The sequence below is a fragment of the Rhinolophus hipposideros genome (assembly GCF_964194185.1).
Source record: "Rhinolophus hipposideros genome assembly, chromosome: 3".
NCBI lineage: Eukaryota > Metazoa > Chordata > Mammalia > Chiroptera > Rhinolophidae > Rhinolophus > Rhinolophus hipposideros.
The window spans coordinates 23,894,144-23,915,703 of NC_138049.1; the positions used below are offsets into that span (position 1 = coordinate 23,894,144).

Genomic DNA, 21,560 nt, shown 5'->3' on the forward strand with positions numbered 1-21,560 from the left:
TGTCGCATGGCAGTTTCCTTTTCTTCTGTCAGACCCTAGTGTGTTATTTTCCCTCTTGAATCCCTATTCTCTCAACCCAACAGAAACGTTTCCCACGTTGCATGAATGAACCTTGAAAACATTATGCTGAGTAAAAGAAACCAGTCACAAAAGGCCATGTATTGTAAGATTCCATTTATAGAAAATGTCCAAAGAGGCAAATCCATAGAGACAGAAAGAAGATTATTGGTTACAAATGCTGGTTAGTTTAGGAGATGAGGAGTGACTGCTTGCTATTGGGTTTCTTTCTAGGGTGATGAAAACTTTCTAGAATTAGATTATGATGATGGGTGCACAACTCTCTGAATCTACTAAAAACCACTGAATTGTACACTTGAAAATGGTATATTTTATGGTGTATGGATTATTTCAGTAAAGCTGTTTGAAAAAGGAGATAAAGCTAATGTTTGCTGAACATTACTGGTGTCAACTATTGTGCTAATCATCTTATATGCAGCTTTTTACTGCCTCATAACAACCACTGCTGGTTGGTTATTAACCTCTTTTTCTATTAATAGACAAAAACAAAAATTAAACTTAAAGAAACTGACTAAATGTGCATGAACACAAAGGGGCAGAATGGGGAATCAAATCAAGAGCTAACTTTAAAGCCCACGCTCTTTTCATTATACCAGTATTTAAATGTGCACATGGTGCAAAATTTGCAAGGAAGTTACAGAACCTCAAATTTTATGAACAGTTTCCTCTTGAGAATTGAACTCTTGTATTCCCAGATTGAAGACTGCAGGTTTCTACAAAACAGATGACAGAGACCAATTTAAAACAATCACTTTATTAAAAATAGCAAATTTCACAAATAATCATTTAACATTTTGTTGTCACTGGCCATTGGAAAACACATCAGCACGTGTACTGATTGTCTAACGTAAACTGAAGCTGGGCTGCCACAAAAAGCCTGTGCGTCATCAACTTAGACCAACAGTGGAATAAGTTTGGTGAGCTCAGGAAGGATAAATCCTTCAGCCCTTTCAACAACATTTAGCACAATTCATTTCAAGTATAACCTCATAAGGCAACAATATCAACTATAGCAGCACAACCTCTGCATCACATTTCCCGGTTAAGCCTTCAACAAGGCCTCCAGTTATAGTGAATGACGGCAAGTCAAATTTACTCAAGCAGTACGTGAAAATCATTGCATTGGCACTTTAGTTACTTTAATTCGTTATTGTGGAAGATGGTTCGGCTACTGGATTCAGCTGGAAAAGTAAAGAATGCTGTTTTTCTTCAAACCGCAAGAAAGCAACTGTATTTCATTTTAGCTGGTAGAAGTATTTGGAACATCTTGTGCATCTGCCAAGTGGAGTTTTTGTCTGAATTCATCAGTTAAGATTTTCATCTTATAATAATTACTTCTTTTAAATTTCTGGAAATTACACTCAGGAGCTAAGAGAAAGAGGTATTACAAAAAAGAAATATGTTTAAAGGGAAAGTGCCAATATTGCTACTGAGAAACTTGAAAGTGGTAAGACAACTTTTAAATGAAGTGAAATAATTATACTATGCCTAGAATATGAAGACTTCAAAAAAAAAGTCACCAAATCAAGACTATATTCCAGGTTCTAATAGAGCACAGAATTACTTTAATGAGTAAGAATCATTTTCATAAGGAGCTGATTAGAAGCAAATGTAACTTACTGGACTAACAAAAATTTCATTTGCTAGGACAACATCAGTTTATCATCCTTCAGAAAACAATTTCTTTGTAAAAGTCAAAAATAAAATCTTCATAGCTCTAAAACCTTCCCTATAATTCTCAAACTTATTCTTCAAGAAGATTGGAAATAGCTGGAATTCCTGTAGATATAAGTCCCTTATCGTACCTGCCTTTCATTTTCACTCTTTCATCTATATGATCTACCTGCTACCTGTTTTTCAAGACCCAATTCAAACAGTGATATGGATACACTGAGAATGAAATGCCAGTAATATGTGTTTGGCAGAGGTTGCAAAAATGTACAGACATGAGCACTGCCATCGAAGATTCTCATCCAGTTGGAATGCTGAGATTTAACACATATGAAAATCAACAGATAATGAACAAAAGGCAGAATGCTAGTTTGAGGTACAAACAAAATGCTTTTGGAAGTTAGGAGCTTCAGTGTTATTTGACAAGGAGAAGGGGGAGGGCAGAGCAAGTCTAGGTATGAAGTGCAACCTGAAAAAGGCCTGAAGGTGAACATGAACATGAGGGGCTCTTGGGCATCCAGAGAACCAACTTGGTGGGAATATAAACTATAACAGGATATACAGGTTGTAATTAAATTATTGAGACCCTTTAGAAAGCTTGACATGATAAGAAATAGGAATGGCAAGATGAATGGGATGTTTTAGGAAGAATAATTTCATAGCAATATCTAAAGTCTACAGCAGCACTGTCCAAAAGAAATATAATGCAAGCCACAGATATAATCTTTTAAAATATATTTTATTTACACTAATAAAATAAAAATTATCATTTCAACATGTAATCATAAAAAGCACTGAGATATTTTAATTCTTTTTTTTTTGTAATAAGTCTTTGAAATCAGGTGTGCCTATTACACTTACAGCACTTTTTAATCCATTTCATGGGCCTAGTAGCTACATGGCTAGTGGCTGCCATACTGGACAGTGCAGCTCTAGAGCTGGAGTAGAAATTTGAAAGGTTATGGAATCCGGTGAGGAGGGTCGAGAATGAAGAGTAAAAGGCAGAACTAATGATACCTAACAACTAACCATAATTAAGAGATGACAAAAAATTTCATGTCCATGTCCAGGCTCAATGGCAGAAAGTGCCATCTATTAGCAGTATCTGCTATGGTCACAGAGGGGTTTTTAAATACTCGTGGAGACTGAAATACCTGAGGCACTGATGATAGAAATGGGGAGGGGAAAGCTTGAGGAAATGAGGGTGGCCAGACTTTGCTCAAGGTCACACAGCTGCTTACCAAGATTTGAAACCAAGCAACCCAAAGCCCACGTCTTATATTCTACCTCGCTGCCTTGTTTGACTATAGTGGGTGAACTAAGGAAAGTGGTGGGACAAGTCAGTCTAAATGTTAAGCAAACACTCAGGTAAGAGGGTGAGAGATATGTAAGTGTCGTAGCACAGAAAGAATAGAAAGCTTGAAACAAGTATAAAGAACAAAGAACCAGGAATTACTTCTAAGAAAAGCCTTGTAATTAACTCATATCTTAACCCATCTTTCTTAAAATGATGATGATACCTTCCATTAATACCTCCCCACAATTTATGTGGTTTCTCAAAATCTTCCGTAAAATGGGGAGTATAACACCACCTACTTCCAAGGGTAAACCAAATGAGATAGTAGTGTATGTTAAATCCTTCATATAATACTTGGCAAATTGTAAGTATTCAATAAAAATTAGCTGTTAATTGCTATTACTGGATTTGTATATAACTCCCTATTTCTTCATTGTTGTTACTGCACAATTTAGCAATTAATAACAGTATGTTATAGTAATAATATCTATATCTATAATCTATATATATCTAGATCTAGATATATATACAGATATATATGTATATATGATATGTATCTGTGTATATATATATAGATATAGATATAGATATATACATACACACACACACACATACACACACACCAAGGGTCTCAAAAATATGTAAACATGATTTGTATTCATCTTATGTTATTGGTATATATTGAGTATTACAATTTTAATACAGTTTTTTTCCTTTCTTAAAATGTGTATACATTTTTTGGCACCCTGTGTGTGTGTGTGTGTGTGTGTGTGTGTGTGTGTGTGTATGTGTACACAATGCAGTTTGGAAAATTTCACATACACATCATTATAGGTAGCAATTACCCCATATTACAGGAGACACAGATGTTCAACAATTTGCTCAAGGTTACATTATCAAAATGTGGAACCAAATTTCAAACATCGTATCTCTTGACTCTATAACCTGTATCCTTTCTAGTATCTCAGTATTTGGATTAAAGGGGATGTCTTATATCTCAAAGGAAATTATTTTATAGGCAGAATCATTTCTTATTGTTCCATGTAGCTCACATTGTGCCTATCACTATGTAAACAAAATATATTTTGATAAGTTCCTGAAATAATTGCTCTAAATTGAAATGTCAAAACCTGAATATTTTACATGTGCCTTGATAATTTCCTTTAAGCTAATCCTATGATACACTCCGTGCACTTAATTATGAAAATGTCATTTCACTAGCTATGTAAGCATCCCTTGGAGGCTGAATTTTAATGTCTAATTTTCAAATTATGGATTTAAAATATTTATGTAATATTAAATTAAGCATAGTATATCTGGATATCCAACTGCCATTTAGCCTCAGAATCTAAGATTCAAAAAAGTTTATGACAACTGGCTTAATCCTCAATTCTCTTGATTAAAAAATTTTTTAAATTTGTTTTAAAAATACAAAAGCAATACAAAGCAAAGCAGAACAAACCAGAAACAAACAGAATTTCTGCATACAAAACTATAAAATTCTATTTAGAAAGCAAAGGGGAAGAGAGATGGCCCCAGTAAATAATAGTAGGTGTCTTTGTTCATTATATCTAAAAACACATCTTTCTAAGACTTGATTAGGACTTGATTAGGATTAAATTCCCCAGAAATTATAATTTGTGGATTTTTCACTGTTGATATTAGGCAAAGGATACATGGAAGAATTCAATTCTTCTAACTGTAACAGAAACAAACACATTTAATTTTAATATTTTTCTGTTTCAATCCATAAACATTTATTGGTTCTGACATTCCAGACAAAACATTGTTCAAAGTACTGTTCCAATTTTAATATATGTGCCGCTGAAGTGAGCACTAATTTTAATTTTTATAAGATAAACATAAGTAAATAATTGTTAAATACATTTTTAAATAAATTATTTTTCATTTAAGCTTTCTTTAAATGAAAAAGCAAAATATTAAGAAAAAACCTTTACAAAAATTTCCAGGCTGGGAAATTCACTTATGAAAATAATTATAAAGTAGCTTTAGCATATATTAAGAATATGAGAATTAAACCAAATGATAAAAACTGGAGTTTTCTAAGTATTCTTAAAATCATACATAATTATAATAGTTATATTATAATAATATAATTATTACAATTACAATATCTCTAATAATAGTTTTTAAAAGAAAAAAGTTGACATTTTAATGATCAAAATCTTTAAAACCTTTATGGATTACAAAAAGATTTCACGTAACATTCAGTTTTCAGTATGAGGTAGAATTAATCATGCCTAGAGGGAAAACTCTGAGTTACAGACATGTTAAGTTGCTCAAAGTTACAAATGCAGACTCTGGACTAAGCAAAGGCTTTCTGGTTTCAAATTCAGTGTTATTTTCACCATACCACAGTCACTTTCCTAAATATATTACAAATTAAGCTTATATTTGTGAAGAGGAACTGATAAAAGGAAATAGTTGCAACAGTGAACATAGTAGACTTGAAATAAAAAGTGTAGGCTTGAAAATGTCAAAGTGTAGGCATATAATTTCCCTCACATTTACTTATTCAAAAGATAGAGAAAGATAATAGAATTTCATTGGTGAATATGGAAATTGTTCTGAAACTAAAGTATACTGAATTCAATTTTTATTTATGTTTGTTCCAAAAAAGATTTAAAGAGGTAAATTTAATTAACACTTTTCAGTATAAGAATCATAAGTAGTTTAAAAAAAAAAAAGAAATCATAAGTAGTGTTATAGGCTAAATTATGTCCTCCCAAAATTCATGTTTTAGTCCTAACCCCTAGTACCTCAGAATGTAAGTATATCTGGACATGGGTTGTTAAAGAGGTAATTAAGTTAAAATGAGGTTATTAGCGTGGGCCCTAATCCAAAATGACTGGTGTTAGAAGATGAAATGTAGACACCGGTACCCATGCATACAGGCAGAATTCCGCGTGAACATGAAGACCACCATCTATAAGCCAAGAGGCCTCAGAAGAAGCCAACCCTGTCAACACTTTTTCTTTAACTCTGAGCCTCCAGAACTGTGAGAAAATACACTTCTGTTGTTTAAGTCACCCAGTCTATGGGACTTTGCTATGGCAGCTCTAGCAAGTGAGTACACACGGAAATGTATTAAATTACCATAAACACTAAACATAATTATGAATTTACAAATAAGTCACCACCCTGAGTAAATAATGCAATATGTATTAATCATGTCAGGATTTTCTGACATACTATCTTCTACATTTAAAGACCTTATCATATATGTACAGAAACTATTTCATTTTAAGATTTGCCAGCATTCTCAGAATATGTGCATAATTTCTTTGGAATGTATTTCTTTGAAAAAACAGTACAACGTGGTGAAACCTGAAAACATTACACTAAGTGAAAGAATCCAGACAAAAAGCCATATGTTATATGATTCCACTTATATGAAATGTCCGGAACAGGCAAATCCATTGAAGCATAAAGTAGATTAGTTGCTGCTAGTGGATGGGGAAAAGGGAGAAGTGAGAGTTACAGGGTTTCTTTTTGGAGTGATGAAAATGTTCTGTAATTAGACAGTGGTGATGTCTGCACAACATTGTGAATACACTAAAAACCACTAAATTGTATATTTTGAAATGGTTAAAATAGTGAATTTTATCTCAATAAAAATATTTACTAAGAAAATAAAGAAAAAGAACTATACTCACATCAGACAGAAGCCTATCCAAGTTAGAATCACTAGCTGTTTTTCTCTTATCCTCAGGAAGTTCCTCTAACTCCCCATAAAGCTCCAAATTCAAGCGAGCTAATTTCTCCTGCATCCCCCGAACATGTTCCATCTGTTCGATGGAACATTCATTTCCTGGGGGAACATTCCAGAACATTAATAAAGATTAGGACAGTTCAAACTAACTGTCTTGAGAAAATACTTTTAAACTCTAGGTGCTGCAAAATAAATTCATTATTTTTATACTTTGTTGATGATTACGTGTTTTGTGGATATAATTACAAATCAAATTTCTGACCAGGAAAACAATGACTATCTAAGAAATGACCATGGATATTAAGCAAATGAGATAGGAAAAATTTTTTAAAAATTATCTCTTAGGTAAAGAAGATATTTTTCTCAATAGTAATATCACATATAGAAGTGATAACATCATCTAATCATCTCCATTTTGACAACTGTCATTTGAATCAACTGATCCAACATTTTATAATAATCTGAAATTAACAGTCATATTAAGGACTCCAACCATGAATCATTTTGTCAACCAATTATGTATTCATCCTTAAGAAATATATATGAAAATATTTATGAAGCATGTAGAATGTTATGAAGCATGAGAAACACAATGTAATATTTTCAACTGTATACACAGTAGCACAAGACAACTTAATTGCTAAATGAAATCTAGGAAGATTGCATTTTATGCCTCTGGACTATTTTTTTTAACAAACAAAAATGACACTTTTAAAAAGAATTGCAAAATACACACAGAAAATTGGATGTAAACATCTTGAAAACAAAAATGGTAAATACAAACATCTATTGCTTACCAAATGCTTGAAGTTTTCCAGAGTGGAAATCATTCAAAAGACTGAGAAGCCCCCTCTCCATCTCCTGAACGTCTGAGACATCAGTGAGAAAGGAATGCTGAATTGGAGTTGACTGAGCACCTTTTCCTTCTCCACCATGAGGTTTGGTCTTTTCCTTCATCACTCTGCAAAGGAGATGTAGTTAAAAAATTAATTTCAGAACGCAAGATGGTGGAGTATATAAATGCAGTGCTTGCCTCATCCTGTGAACATATTTAAATTACAACTAAATTGTAGAAGAAGCAACCTGGAGAACCATCTAAAGTCTAGCTGAACATAGTTTTGTAATTTAGGATATAAAGAAGCCACGTTGAGACTGGTAGAAGAGTGGAGAAGCGGAAAGGGCTGGTCACACCTCTGTGTGGCGACTGAGAATCCGGAGGGACATCTCGGCCATGGAGATTTCTCCTGGAGGAGCGAGGGGTCCTAGTCACATACCCGGCTGGCTCCCCAGCTTGGAGTACGGGTGCCAGGAAGAAGAGCCCCCACATCTGGCTGTGTAAACAGTGGAGACTCTGACCATCAGAAAGCTGCAGGAAACCCAGATGTCCTCTTAAAGGGCACACACACGGACTCACTCACACGTAGGCAATGACCTTGGGTTCTTGTAGAGGGATAGTGATGGGGGGGGGAGCGGGCATGGGAGACATACGGGGAGAGACTGAGTTGTGTGGCTTTGGGGCGAGGACTGGAGGTACAGTTGCCATTTTCCCTGTGTGGGGTCCTGCTCCCGTGCAGCCAGCAGGTGGGCAGCATCTTTCCTGCGTTGAGCCCCCCCAACCCACACCCATGGCCAAATCTGAACCTGAATTGGTCTGGTGATCTCTGCTCGCTCCACGCTGGTGACTCACTGAGACCCCACCTCACGTCTGGGATAAGAAGCAAGCAAGCAAGGGACTGAGAATCTATTTGAAGAAATAATGACTGAAAACTTTCCTAATCTGGTGAAGGAAATAGACATACAAGCCCAGGAAGCACAGAGGGTCCCAAACAAGATGAATGCAAAGAGGCCCACACCAAGACACATTATATTTAAAATGGCAAAGCTTAAAGACAAAGAAAGAATCCTAAAAGCAGCAAGAGAAAGACAACCAGTTATTTATAAGGAACCTCTCGTAAGACTGTCAGCTGATTTCCCAACAGGAACTTTGCAGGCCAGAAGGGATTGGCACGAAATAGTCAGTGATGAAAAGCAAGGACCAAGGGTACTTTAACCAGCAAGACTGTCTTTTAAAATCGAAGGACAGATAGTGAGCTTCTCAGATAAGAAAAAGCTAAAGGAGTTCATCACTGTCAAACCAGTAATACACGGAATGTTAGAGGGACATCTTTAAGATGAAAGAAAAAGATAAAAAATATGAATAAAATGGCAATAACTACATATCTATCAACAATTACTTTCAATGTAAGTGGATTAAACGCTCCAATCAAAAACATAGGGTGGCTGAATGGATAAGAAAACAAAACCGTTACATATGTTGCCTACAAGAGACTCACTTCAGATTGAAAGACAGAGACTGAAAATAAAGAAATGCAGAAAGTTATTTCATGAAAGTGGAAACAAACAAAAAGCTGGGGTAGCAATACTTTTATATCAGACAAAACAGACTTTAAAACAAAGGCTATAACAAGAGACAAAGAAGGACCCAGTAATCCCACTTCTGGGTATTTACCTGAAGAAACCCAAAATGCTACTTCAAGGGAACATGGGCATCCATATGTTCATTGCAACGTTGTTTACAATGGACAAGATGTGGAGGCAGCCTGAATGTGGTTGATGGATGAACGAATAAAGAGGAGGTAGTACATATACCATGTTTCCCCCAAAATAAGACCTAGCCAGACATCAGCTCTAGTGAGTCTTTTGGAGCAAAAATTAATATAAGACCTGGTCTTGTCTTATATAAGACCCAGTCTTATATTATAATAAAATAAAACCGGGTCTTATATTAATTTTTGCTCCAAAAGATGCATTAGAGCTGATGGTTTGGCTAGGTCTTATTTTCAGGTAAACGTGGTAGGTATACAACGGAATATTGTTGGCCATGGAAGGGAATGTATTCTTGTCATCTGCGGTGGCATGGATGGACCTGGAAGGTACTATGTTGAGCGGAGTGTCAGAGAAAGACAGATGCAATGTGATTTCGCTTATATGTGGAATCTAAAGAACAAAACGAACAAACAAACAAAATAGAAACAAACTCATACATACAAAGAACATTTTCATGGTTGTCAGATGGAGGGGGAGGTTGGGGGTGTGTGAAAAAAGGGAAGGGATTAAGAAGTACAGATTGGTTGTTACAAAGTAGTCATGGGGATGTAGGGTATAGCATAACGAATATAGTCAATAATATTATAATACCATGTTTCCCCGAAAATAGACCTAGCCGGACCATCAGCTCTAATGCATCTTTTGGAGCAAAAATTAATATAAGACCCGGTATTATATAAGACCGGGTCTTATAGTAAAATAAGACTGGATCTTATACTAATAATTTTTGCTCCAAAAGACGCATTAGAGCTGATGGTCCGGCTAGGTCTTATTTTCAGGGAAACACGGTATATAACCTCATAAGCACATATGATGGAGTGCTAAAAATCTGTTATTAACCTTGACTCCTCCAACTTCCTAAGGCCCCCACATGTAGTCATGAAGTCCTTTTGATTATACCCATAAATATATCTCTGATCTCTCTAGTTCTCTCCTCTCCACTGCCACTACCCTATCTCTTGACTGAACTACTCCAACACCTTCCCAGCTGGTCTGCTTGTCTCTGTGTGTTCTCTCTCATCCCCCTTCCCTCCCTACAGAGAGGCCAAATCAATTTTTAAAAAGTAAAATCAGATCATATAATTGACTTCTTCAAACCCTTCAGCAGCTTTGCAATGCCTGCTGGATAAAGCCCCATATCGGTAAGAAATGCTATTCTCCCGTCTATGTTCTAGACATTCGGAATCTCTTTTGCTTCCTAGAAATCCATTCTCTTATCTAGTTATGTGCTAATCGTCTGCCTACATTCGCATCCTTCTCCTGAATGCCGTCTTTGCCAGGCTACCTCTACACGTCCTTCAAGGGTCAGTTTAAATGCTATTTCCTCACGAAGGCCTTTTTAGAACTCCTAGGCCAGATTAGTTCTTATTACACATGCCCGGCATATACCAGGCTCTCAAACACTTGAGTGATGGTGCTATACACACTGTGATATGGGAAGAGAGAAGGGGCAGTTTAGCCGATCTAGGGGCAGCCGGAGGAAACTTCCTTAAGGTGTATGTGAGTGAAGCCTTAAAGAATCAGTAGGAGTTCACCAGGCAAAAAAGGGAGAAGGGGTTGTGTGTTATCTGTATAACCCCAACACGTACTACAGGTCCTGCCATCCACATATATTCAGTACTCAGTTAATTTCTTTATAGTGATGTGTGAAGATACCCTTCCCACAGTGCACTCCCCACATAAGGATAAGATGAACAGGGAATAAGGTGGGTGCGGGCGAGGGGGCAGCAAGAAAGAAAGAAACTCTCTTTACAAGAAATCAACTGAAAACACATCAGCTGTTCACAGTAGATCAGTAACAGTTCTTCACTAAGCAAGACCTGTATCTTATATACAGTCAGTATCATTATTGAATGATATTAAATACTGCTGCTCAATTGCCATCTAAGACCCATAGCGTCAGCATCACCTGTGAGCTTATTTGAAGCCAGATCCCAGACTAAATGATTTGGAATCTGCATTTTAAAATGAGAGACCCATATTCACATTAAAATCTGAGACAAGCTGCTACAGACTATAAGGTTTTAGTACAGCAAACGTGTATCTTTTCTTTCCAATTGCAAGTTTTATCCAAGTAAGTGTTTCACATTAGTTATCATTTAGTAACTCTCTCAAGAAAGAAAAACATCTGTTTATTCCTACTTCAATGTTTTTGATCATTTCACACGGTCTCACTTTATATTAAAATAATTGAACAATAAAAAAGCACTGGAAATTATACCAGGTGCAAAGCTCCCTTGTAAGTACTATCTAATATATAAGGATGAGTAATACAGCCCCAGCCCTCAGGAAGCCTACATTCTAAGCTGTAGAGAAATAAAAGAACAAGGTAGAAAATGACAATAAGATACTAATGCAAAGAAACTGCTGTAAGAATTTAGAAAAAGGAATGATTACCTTTACAATCTCTTGGCTTTCTTTTTCCACCAACTGTAACCATATTAAAAATTTGACTTTTAAGTTAAACTCCAGGAAAACCCCTTTCCAATCTGATAATTTATTCAAAGGAAACCCTCATAACTCTCATCATTTAGTCCTTACTGCAAATTTCTTTTCCAAGTGTCTTTGGCTATGTCCCTTTTCTTTCCTCAAGAAGACTGTGAGATCAAGGCAGGAATCTTGTTTTTTTGTGTAAACCCAACAGGCACAGAGTGTTACAAGCATTACTTCCTTAAATGACTCTCCATGATGAGCTTGCAATTGGAAGTATGTTTATTTGATAATAATTAGACAAATGATTGAGATTATGAAAGGCTTTTTCTCTAAAGATGTTATCTTGCTTTCCAAATAGTTCATGTTATGAAATACAGATATGTGGCAGTAATATATAGCACATTTAAACTTGTTACTCCCGTTTCCTTTAGAGCCTGAAGACAAATGATGTTCACCAAATATTAATGATTACGTCTAGGTGGTGGGTTTTAGTGTTTTAAATTTCTGCTCTGAATTCTTCCTGTGTTTGAACGTTTATAAGAAATACAAATCATTTCTATAAATAGTGAAACCACGCTTTTAAAAAAATAAAAACGACCAAAGCACAAGAATTCAGCTTAGTTAAAAAAAAAAAACAACCTGTATGTCTTTTATCCCATTTCTCACTAGCTCATCAACTTTGTCTACAAGTTTTCTTGCTCTGTATATTTTAGTATGATATAAAGCAAGGGCCTTCACACCAATCATTCATTTTGCATTTTCTAATCTCTATACATACACTGTAACCTTCATAAATTTTTTCCTAAATCATATATAATATGTGCCTTGACTGTTTGAAAAGTCAAGAAAAGAGAAGAAAATGTCAGAAGAATTACAGAATTTAGTATTTAATACTAGGTAGGTGCAAAAGTCATTGCGGTTTTTGCAATTGTTTTTAACCTTTTAAACCACAATGACTTTTGCACCAACCTAATCGCATTTTGCTGCGATAATATAAAAGAAAAAAAATTCACCTTTTTAACTTTGGTCGCTGTGAAGTTGACTGAGATGCAGGATTTGAAAACCCTGTGCTTTTACTAACTGGAATGGCATTTTTTTTGGCATTGCCAACCTGAGTAGAGTGGACACTAAAAGACTTGGGACTCCTCCTCTTTACTTTCCGCTCCTCCATTGTCTGAAGTTCCTTATTACACCAAGGCCAGCTTCTTATGACCTAAGGAAACAGAGCAAAATTACACATGTATGCTGTAATATGCCAAAATAAAAGAGGCTCAAAGACCCACGTCATAGGCTGAAAGAGGACGGAGAGAAAGTGAGAATAAGGATGCCTTTAATCTACCGTACTATGTACACAGAAGCCCTAAGCAAAACTGTCCACAAAATTTTTTTTTCACTATTTTCTTTATTCACTCATCCCACAAATGTTAGCTCTCTTCCACTTGCCAGGCACTATTCTGGGCATTGGAGAGATGGTACTGAACAAGACAAAGTCCCTGCCCTCAAAAAGCCTACATTATTAGAGGGGAACAATACATATGAAAATCAACAAAACAGCCATGTGTTATTCCCAGATTGACTCAAGCTTCAGGTGGCCTTTAGGTCTCCCTTCTAAAACGCATTCTTAAAAGAACCAACTAGATTCGAACAGATAGATAATTGACAGGAGTATCGTCATTTTAACTAGTGACTAGAAACCTTATTTCATCTACCAAGCAGAAACTCAGTGTCTGTCTAGGAATAATACTAATTCTAGTTCTTTGATCAAGCGAAGTTCTGTAAAATGAAAATTCTGTGACTGTTTTCTAAACACTTTCTCTACCTATCTCCATGGAAACATGAAACTTTGTTATATATGGTTGTGCTAATATCAAAAAATCTTACACTATGAAGTTACAGCTGGCCCTCCCGTAGAGAAATGAGGTACGGCCTTCTGTCGATCCAGTACTTTTCCCTTACTTTATGTATTAGCCAGCCTTATTTTCCTATTAGTCAGCCATCTAAAAATGTCCTCCTCCATTTCCTTTTTTTAATGCATAATATTAAATTGTTCTTATATTGTTTCGTGTATAATGAGAAGTTGACGTGGCGAGTTACATCATCAGATTGTAAACTTCATAGCACTAGGCCTTTTTGTTGTTGTTGTGTTGGATTGAATCGTGCTGTGACTATTCAAAAAGATGCACATCCACTGATGTCACCACTAAAATAATTACTTGGGAATTTTCAGGAAAACAGAAAGTTGTGCTATTGTCTGGAATTGGTGCCACTAAGCAGTGGAATTTAAAGCACTCAGCTGGGCTGGCTCAGGCTGACTCCAGACAATCCTAACTGGAGCCATGAGACCTCCAACGAAGCACGGGTTTTTAAAGGAAAGGCTCTGATACCCAGTTTCTAATCCCCGATTCCAAATGTCTCCCCCTATATCTTGGCTAACAGTTTTTCCTTTAAGAAGCATGTTCCGTAACAGGACAGGCAGTTGGGGGTTTTTTTCAGCATGCAACGCAAATTAAGTGCCACTTTAAAACGCTGCACAGAGACGAGGGGATATCCGTTCTCCAAGAAGCAAGTATCTGTATAAAGTCATGACACACCTATAAACACACTGGCGTTCGAAGGTAATGCTAACACACAGCCGGTGGCGCAAGAAAAAGAGAAAAATAAAATGTAGGAAGTAAAGCGATGCAAATAAACCAATAGTGGTCTAAATTAAGACGTTCGGAGGGGCTCGAAACTGATGTGTTTCGGGGAAGTAACACCTGTCACAAGTGCCCTGAATCCCCCTTGTACGCACGGCAGCACGGAACCGCGTGGAGAAGCCCTTCGTAAGCGGCTCGGAGCGGACACGCGCCGGTTTGGGGAGCCAGGAACACACGGCCCCCGAGCCGCCCCTCGAGGACTCTCCCGACCTCCCCGCGAGCCCCTTCCCCAACCTGCAGCCCCGGCACCGCCCGAATCAGCCGCGGCCCCGGCAGGCGGTGGGCGGGGCCTCACGGGGTCCCGGCGGGGGAGCCTTTGCTGCCACCTCCTACCTGAGGAAGGAGGAGATCGGGGTCCTCTTCCTCAATCTGCGAAGACTCCGGGGTCTCCGACGCCACCACCGTCGCTGCAGCCGCCGACGCTCCTGCAGCAGCTTGAGCGGGGGTCACACCCCGAACCCCGCGCCTCCACAGCTCCCTCTGTTTACGGACATGACGTAAGGAGGTGGAGCCTGCGTGCTCCGGGCGGCAGCCTCGCCTGTTCCGGCTCCACCAGTGTCGTGCGGGTCTCCGCCCTTTGCACCGCATCGCTTCCTCTGTCCTTCCTCTGGGCGTGCTTTAGGCGGGCGTGGAAAGGAGGACCCCCGAGCTGGGTATTTCTTTGGGGTCTGTGGCCCCAAAGCAGGGAAGGATAGAGGGTAGCGGTGGAGGCGGGAACGAGAAATCTAGTAAGCCTTCCGGAAACTGCCCCGCTCCGTCCGTGAGTGTCAGCGCCTACGCACTACAATTCCCAGCGTGCTATTCGAGCAAGCAGGGCGGCACCGGTGTGTCGCCATAACAACCCTTCCGGATTGTTTCCGATACCTCGCCCGGGCGTCGCGAGGCAAACCAACTTTGGCTTGGAAGGCAGCCTGGAAAACCGTGATTCTGCTTAGGGACCCCAAAGCTGAGCCCAATTAGAACCTAAGTGCAATTCTATTACTACGACTACTATGAATACCTACTCTGTTCAGGCTCTAGACATACATTTTTCTCTAGACCTCACTACGATTTCGTGAGATAGGTGTTGTAATCCCCGTTTTAGTAAAAAGGAATCTAACACTCAGAAAGGCTAATAAAGCCACGTCTCTTGGTTGCCAAGACTGTTCTTCCGCTACACCTACTGCCTCTGGAGAAGGAACTGCAGCTTGAGAAAGATGGAACTATTCGAAATGAGGGGAGGAATCTGTATTTTATCCCCTAGTTTGGATGTCCTTCTCCGTGTGGGGTTTGGGAGTGGGCAGGTTTTAGGTTCATAGACCGTTAGGTGGAAGCGACTGGAGAGCACCACACATTTCTCCCACATTTGCTAACGAGGAAACGGGAAACCAAATCTAGACATTATTGTATCAATGCCAGAGAGGCAGAGCAAAGACGAATCCAAGTATCCTGGCTTCCAGTACGGGATGTTCATCCACCACCACCACCCTCCATATTTTAAAATTCTGAAATGTTTTATAAAGAAAAACAGAGTAAACATTCATGTCCCCACTATGAAAACTGAATAGATGTTACGTTCTGTCATTTTATATTTTTAGATGAAAGAAACAGAACGTTGCAGATAAAGTGGGTGCCACCTATTCCCAGTGCCACTCTACTTCCCTTCAGAGAGTCAACTATTGTCTTAAATTTGACATGCGTCTTGCTAATCTGGGCTTAGTATACTTTCCTTATTACTATATATTTAGAAGCAATGTGTAGAATGACTTTGGGCTTTTGAAGTTTTACATGAGTACTATTATATGTTGTGTTTTGATCGACAACTTAACTTTTTCACCCAATTCTATGTTGTTGAGATCTGTGCACATTGATACATATGGATAGACTTCATTTGTTTTAACTATAGTAGTCTATCAAATAAGTTTGCCACAAATTATTTGGGAATTCCCATAGTGATGGATATCTAGATTGTTTCCTATTTTTCACCATTACAAACGATGCAATAGGGTATAATCTTCCCAGTACCTTTTCTCAAAACTAATCTTGTCTCTTAACTGATCTCTGAATTGTCTTATCGTTATGAGCAGAGCTTGCCAACTAGTGATTCACATGCTATATTAAGTATTTCAAATTGGTTGCTAACAGTTGAAATTAAAGGAATAAAAAAAATTGATGTCATCCCATCTATTTGGCATCACAATAATAATGGGAAGCTCTGACCACACTAGCTCTGCACTGTAGCCTGGCAACAATAGTTCAAGCTGAAGAACAGCTGCCTCCTTTAGATCAGCTCAAGTGATCTCTAGTTTTTCTCTAATTCCTTTTGTCTTTAGTACCCATCTGAACCCTGTGGTATTTGCACTTGCAACCACCAATATAATTCAGGAACACAATAAGGTACCCTTCAAAATGTACATATTTCCGGTATTCAGAATTCTGTATTGAGTCCCTAGTTTGACCAGACACTGTCTAGGAGGTCAGGGGACATCCATGAACAAGATGGACAAAAGCCTTATATTCTTGATAAAGACGATAGAGTAGTAAACAGACAGTTTCAGTGACAAGTGCTCTGAAATAACAGTTTAAGGTCATAGGGAGTTATTGTAAGGGGTGGGGTCCTGAAGAGGCAGTGTCAGGGAAGGCCTTCCTGAAAAGGTAACTTGGGGGGGTTGAGATAAGAATGAAAGACAGTTGCCAGCCATGGAATGATCTCGGGGAAGAAAATCCTTGGGCAAAACATGGCTAAACCAAAGGTCTTTAGGCACAAATGAGCTTGGCACGTTTGAGGAAGCAAAGGGTGGGTGCGGCTGGACTGTACTGATTTAGGTTAGGGACAGACTGACATGAGATAGAGTCACAGAGGCACATTTTGAATGTGATTACTTTTTTTATTAGTTTCAGTTGTACAAAGCAACATAATAGTTAGAAATTTATACCCCTCACAAAGTGATAACACCCCCTTCCCAATTTACTACCTTCTAACGTCGTATATAGCTGTTAAAATATCATTGACTATATTCCCTATGCTGTACTTTACATCCCATGAATATATATACATATGTATATATGTGTGTGTGTGTGTATATATATATATATATATATATATATATATAGCCAAAAATGTATACATATTTTAAGAAAGGAAAAACTATATTAAAATTGTAACATTCAATATACACTAACAAAAGATGAGGGGCTCCAAGTGGTTACCATCAGTGTAATTTTAATACAGTCTTTTTCTTTCTTAAAGTATGTATACATGTTTTTGGCACCCTCTGTGTGTGTGTGTGTGTGTGTGTGTGTGTGTGTGTGTTTAACTATAGTTGACATTCAATATTATTCTACTTCAACTGCAGCTGTGTAGTGCAGTCGTCAGGCATCTACACTGAATTTGTTTTCTTTTACTTGAAATCTAGAGTTCCTTCCTGAAAGAAATTTTGTTCTTTGAGGTTTACTAGATTTTCGTTTAACTGCAAAATTGCTGCTTTGGATTGACTGTTAAATGCACCACTTGTATAAATTACTCTAATCAGATACTTTCTTCTTAAGCATGGTATTTGGAGGATGAGAGCTTTGATCAACAAGACGCCCGCCCCCAACACTAATATACGCTATAGCACAGGTAGGCAAGGAGGAGTACTGGTGATGAATCTCCTGGTAGTGATGGTGATGCAGACGTACAGTTTCATAGGTCACTGTTGTACATCCTCATTTGTTGTTACAAACATGCATTGTCCTTCCCCGTGAGAAGGTTACACTCTAAAAGAGAAGGCGGTTATCTCAACCCAAAGCAAATGGCTACTTTACTGCGGTGCCTGGAAAAGAACCATCCCCTAGTTATCCTTGGAGACCAGAATTTCTTGGAGACCCAGGAATCTCTATTTGGTAAAAAACAATAGTTTTTCTTATGGGTAATTTCGTACATATGCGAAAGAAGACAGAATAGTATAATAAACCCTCATGTACCCATTATCTATCTACCTATTGACTCATGCCAATGTTGTTTCACTTAAACCCCTACCCCCACATTATATTGTAGTAAATCCCAGACATCATTTAATCTATACTATTTCAGTGTAGATCTCTAAGATTAAAAAACAACTTAACCGTAATATTGCTATTATTCCTAAAACAGCAATAATTGCTTAATATTATTAAATATCCAGTGTTCAAATTTCCAATAGCATAGTAAGTGTCATAATTTGTTTCACGTTTCGTGTGAATTCGGCATTTTTTTGTAGGGTCTACAGTTGATGCATGGGAAGCCACTGTTGTACATCCTCGTTTGGGGAGTTACAAACATGCATTGTCCTTCCCTGAGAGAAGGTTACACTCTGAAAGAGAAGGCGGTTATCTCACCCAAAGCAAATGGCTACTCTACTGCGGTGCCTGGGAAAGAACCATCCCCTAGTTATCCTTTGTGGTTCTTATAAGGAAGAGATTTTTAGTTTTTGGTTCTTTAACTTGGAAGCCTATATCTCATTCGCTAAGTGTTCCTACACCTCCTTTTCCTCCCAGACCAGAATGCCTAGGTGCCTAACTCAGGAAACAGCTAGTGAAAAAGCCCTAGAGCATAAATGAGGTTGGCATATGCATGGAACTGACATACTGGTCTAGACTTCTGGTCTACTCTAAGATGTACATTTCAAGCATTAGTGAAGGGTCCCAAAACATGCACAGAGACCATTATAATTGCATTTTACTGCTAACTGCTTTGGGAAAACTAAACAAAGGATAAACAACAGACTTGAAAACTTACAAAGACTTAGACATTTACAAAATTCTTACATATATGGTCTTTGATAAATTTGTCTTCTTCATTAGGCTATAGGTTCCCTGAGAGTATATATCATTTTATTTGATTTTGTATTCTAAGTGCATTTTATAGAACAAGACATAAGGTAGGTACTCAATAAATGTATGATGAGTGAATGAAGTTCTTTGATTTTATATCTGAAAGTGAAGTCATTCACACAATCCCTCTTTAAACTCCAAAGTCCAAAGGTAGAGGTGTGGTCACACTGTCAATCAGATGGCATAACTAATACCCACGAAGGTGCTTTTATTTAGCTGGACAATTTGTGTTTTGTTACACCTGCCTTCATACAAAGGGGATCTGATGAAGGAATTGATTCTAAAGCTTAGGGAAATTGTTGACTGAATGATTCTTTGTAAACTTCGTATTTGGGATCATTTCCATCTACAAAATTTATGTTTTAATCCAATTTCATGTTCATGCTTCCTTTTTGAGGCCAAGAATAGTTAACAGAATTATGGAATGATTATCAGCAAGATAGGAGGATGATTCATCCTTCCAGTATCCTTTCTCCAGCTCTCGTCATAGGAAGACTCCAGCTCCAGAAGAAAGCTTGTATTGTAGGCTTAACCAGAAAACAAAGTATACCAGGGGCCAGCAAAGTAGCTATACTGCATTACAGCCCTTCGATTTTAGTTCACGTTCAGCAGTATTACCATGGAATACCACAAGACTGCTCAGAAATACTTATAGTATAGAGGAGAAAGCAGACCGGAGGGAGGGAGGGAGGGAGGGAGGGAGGAAGGAGGGGTAGGAAGGGCTCCCATAATACTTTGTTTATATCTCTATCTAACAAGAACATTTAAAAATGTTATTTAAACGTAAACTGTTATCATTCTGTCTTTTAAGGGGTTGCCATAATTCCCATCAGTGGAGAAATAGATCTTTATGTGGGGCAAGAAAAGGGATGAGACTTGGCTCTAGGTAGGTGGCCATTGTGTGTCATAATACAACAGTGACAGTTGTACATGCACACGTAGGCAGGAGGCTGAGTTTGGGATGTGAGATTGAGAAAGTTGAATTATTTTGTCTAATAAAGTGGGAAGAATTATTTACTGTGGTAGAGGGTGGGAGTTGGGGAAAAAGACACCAAAAAAAGAGAGCAGAGGGAGAAAGAGACAAAATGGTAGGAAGAACTTTAAAAAGAGAAATGAAGGGACGTCAGCTCCACCTCCGCGCAGAGACTATTTATTCCTGGGCCTCGTGGTTTTGTTTTTCTGTGCTTGGGGACCCCAGCCCGCTGCCGCAACCATGCTGCACCAAATCATTGGGCAGGCTAAAAAGCATCCAAGCTTGATCCCCCTCTTTGTATTTATTGGAGCTGGAGATACTGGAGTCGCGCTGTATGTCATACGCCTGGCATTGTTCAATCCAGATGTCTGTTGGGATAAAAAGAATAACCCAGAACCCTGGAATAAAATGGGTCCCAATCAGCAGTACAAGTTCTACTCAGTGAATGTAGATTACTGAAGAAAGAAGGTCCAGACTTCTAAACGAAATGTTTCACTAAAAAGCTGCTGAGAATGAAGGTCTTCCAGAAGCCATCTGCACAATTTTCCACTTAACCAGGAAATATTTCCCCTCCAAATGCACGAAATCATGTTGGTGTGTTATGTTGGGGTTTACACTGATTAATAAATAGCTGAAACTTGAAAAAAAAAGAAATGAAGTCTATTATTCAATTTGTAAGTGTCAGTATTATTCTACACACACACACACACACACACACACACACACACACCCTCCATGCTTCCAAACACACACACCACACACACACACACACACACACACACACACAACCTCCCTCCATGCTTCCAAACATCAAGATAAATCCCCTACAAGCTCAGTGTTGTGTGAATTAATCATGGAAATCAAGGAAAAAAGTTGTATTCTACAAATGTGGGAGATATAGTGTTGAAGTAGTCCATAAAAGGCACTATGTCGGATAAAGCAGGAGGAGCTTAGAGTCCAAGGTGAAAGGGAAAATTACAAACCACAGTCTACCCTATGAATATCGGGGTTATATATAATTTCACTTTACTCTTAAAGGGCAAGGCTAATGACATCTGGTAATCTGCTGGTCGCTCCCATTAGTTTGTTGGAAAAGGAAGGAAGTAGGTTTTATACATCTTTATATTCCCAAGGTCTAGCATAGTGTCTGGCATACAATAGAAACGTAGAAAGTATTCATTAAATGAATGAATAAATGAGGGGAAAATTAAACTCATGATGGCAAGTGGCAGAATGGCA

General features: G+C 38.0%; 2 protein-coding genes across 5 annotated transcripts; one reads left to right on the plus strand and one right to left on the minus strand.

Moving 5' to 3' along the window:
- Positions 1-163: 163 nt before the first annotated feature.
- On the minus strand, positions 164-15,300 carry CCDC28A (coiled-coil domain containing 28A). Of its 4 annotated transcripts, XR_013993107.1 has the most exons (7): positions 14,849-15,300; positions 12,833-13,032; positions 7,577-7,740; positions 6,724-6,878; positions 4,723-4,745; positions 1,217-1,373; positions 164-791 (listed from the first exon to the last, which is right to left on the minus strand). XR_013993107.1 is itself a non-coding variant. In XM_081044841.1 (6 exons), the coding sequence occupies exons 1-6, from the start codon at positions 15,101-15,103 to the stop codon at positions 1,319-1,321; spliced, it is 852 nt and encodes a 283-aa protein (XP_080900967.1). In that variant the 5' UTR covers positions 15,104-15,300; the 3' UTR covers positions 811-1,318. The 4 variants fall into 4 exon arrangements, 3 of the variants coding, with proteins under 3 accessions (XP_080900967.1, XP_080900968.1, XP_080900969.1); XM_081044841.1 differs by lacking the exon at positions 164-791 and having other exon boundaries at positions 811-1,373; XM_081044842.1 differs by lacking the exons at positions 164-791; positions 4,723-4,745 and having other exon boundaries at positions 813-1,446; positions 14,849-15,120.
- A 5,261-nt stretch (positions 15,301-20,561) lies between these two features.
- Positions 20,562-20,780, plus strand: LOC308496017 (cytochrome c oxidase subunit NDUFA4-like; the record flags this gene model as incomplete). The annotated part of the gene is made up of 1 exon (XM_081044555.1): positions 20,562-20,780. The coding sequence occupies one exon, from the start codon at positions 20,562-20,564 to the stop codon at positions 20,778-20,780; it is 219 nt and encodes a 72-aa protein (XP_080900681.1).
- Between the last annotated feature and the right edge of the window lie 780 nt (positions 20,781-21,560).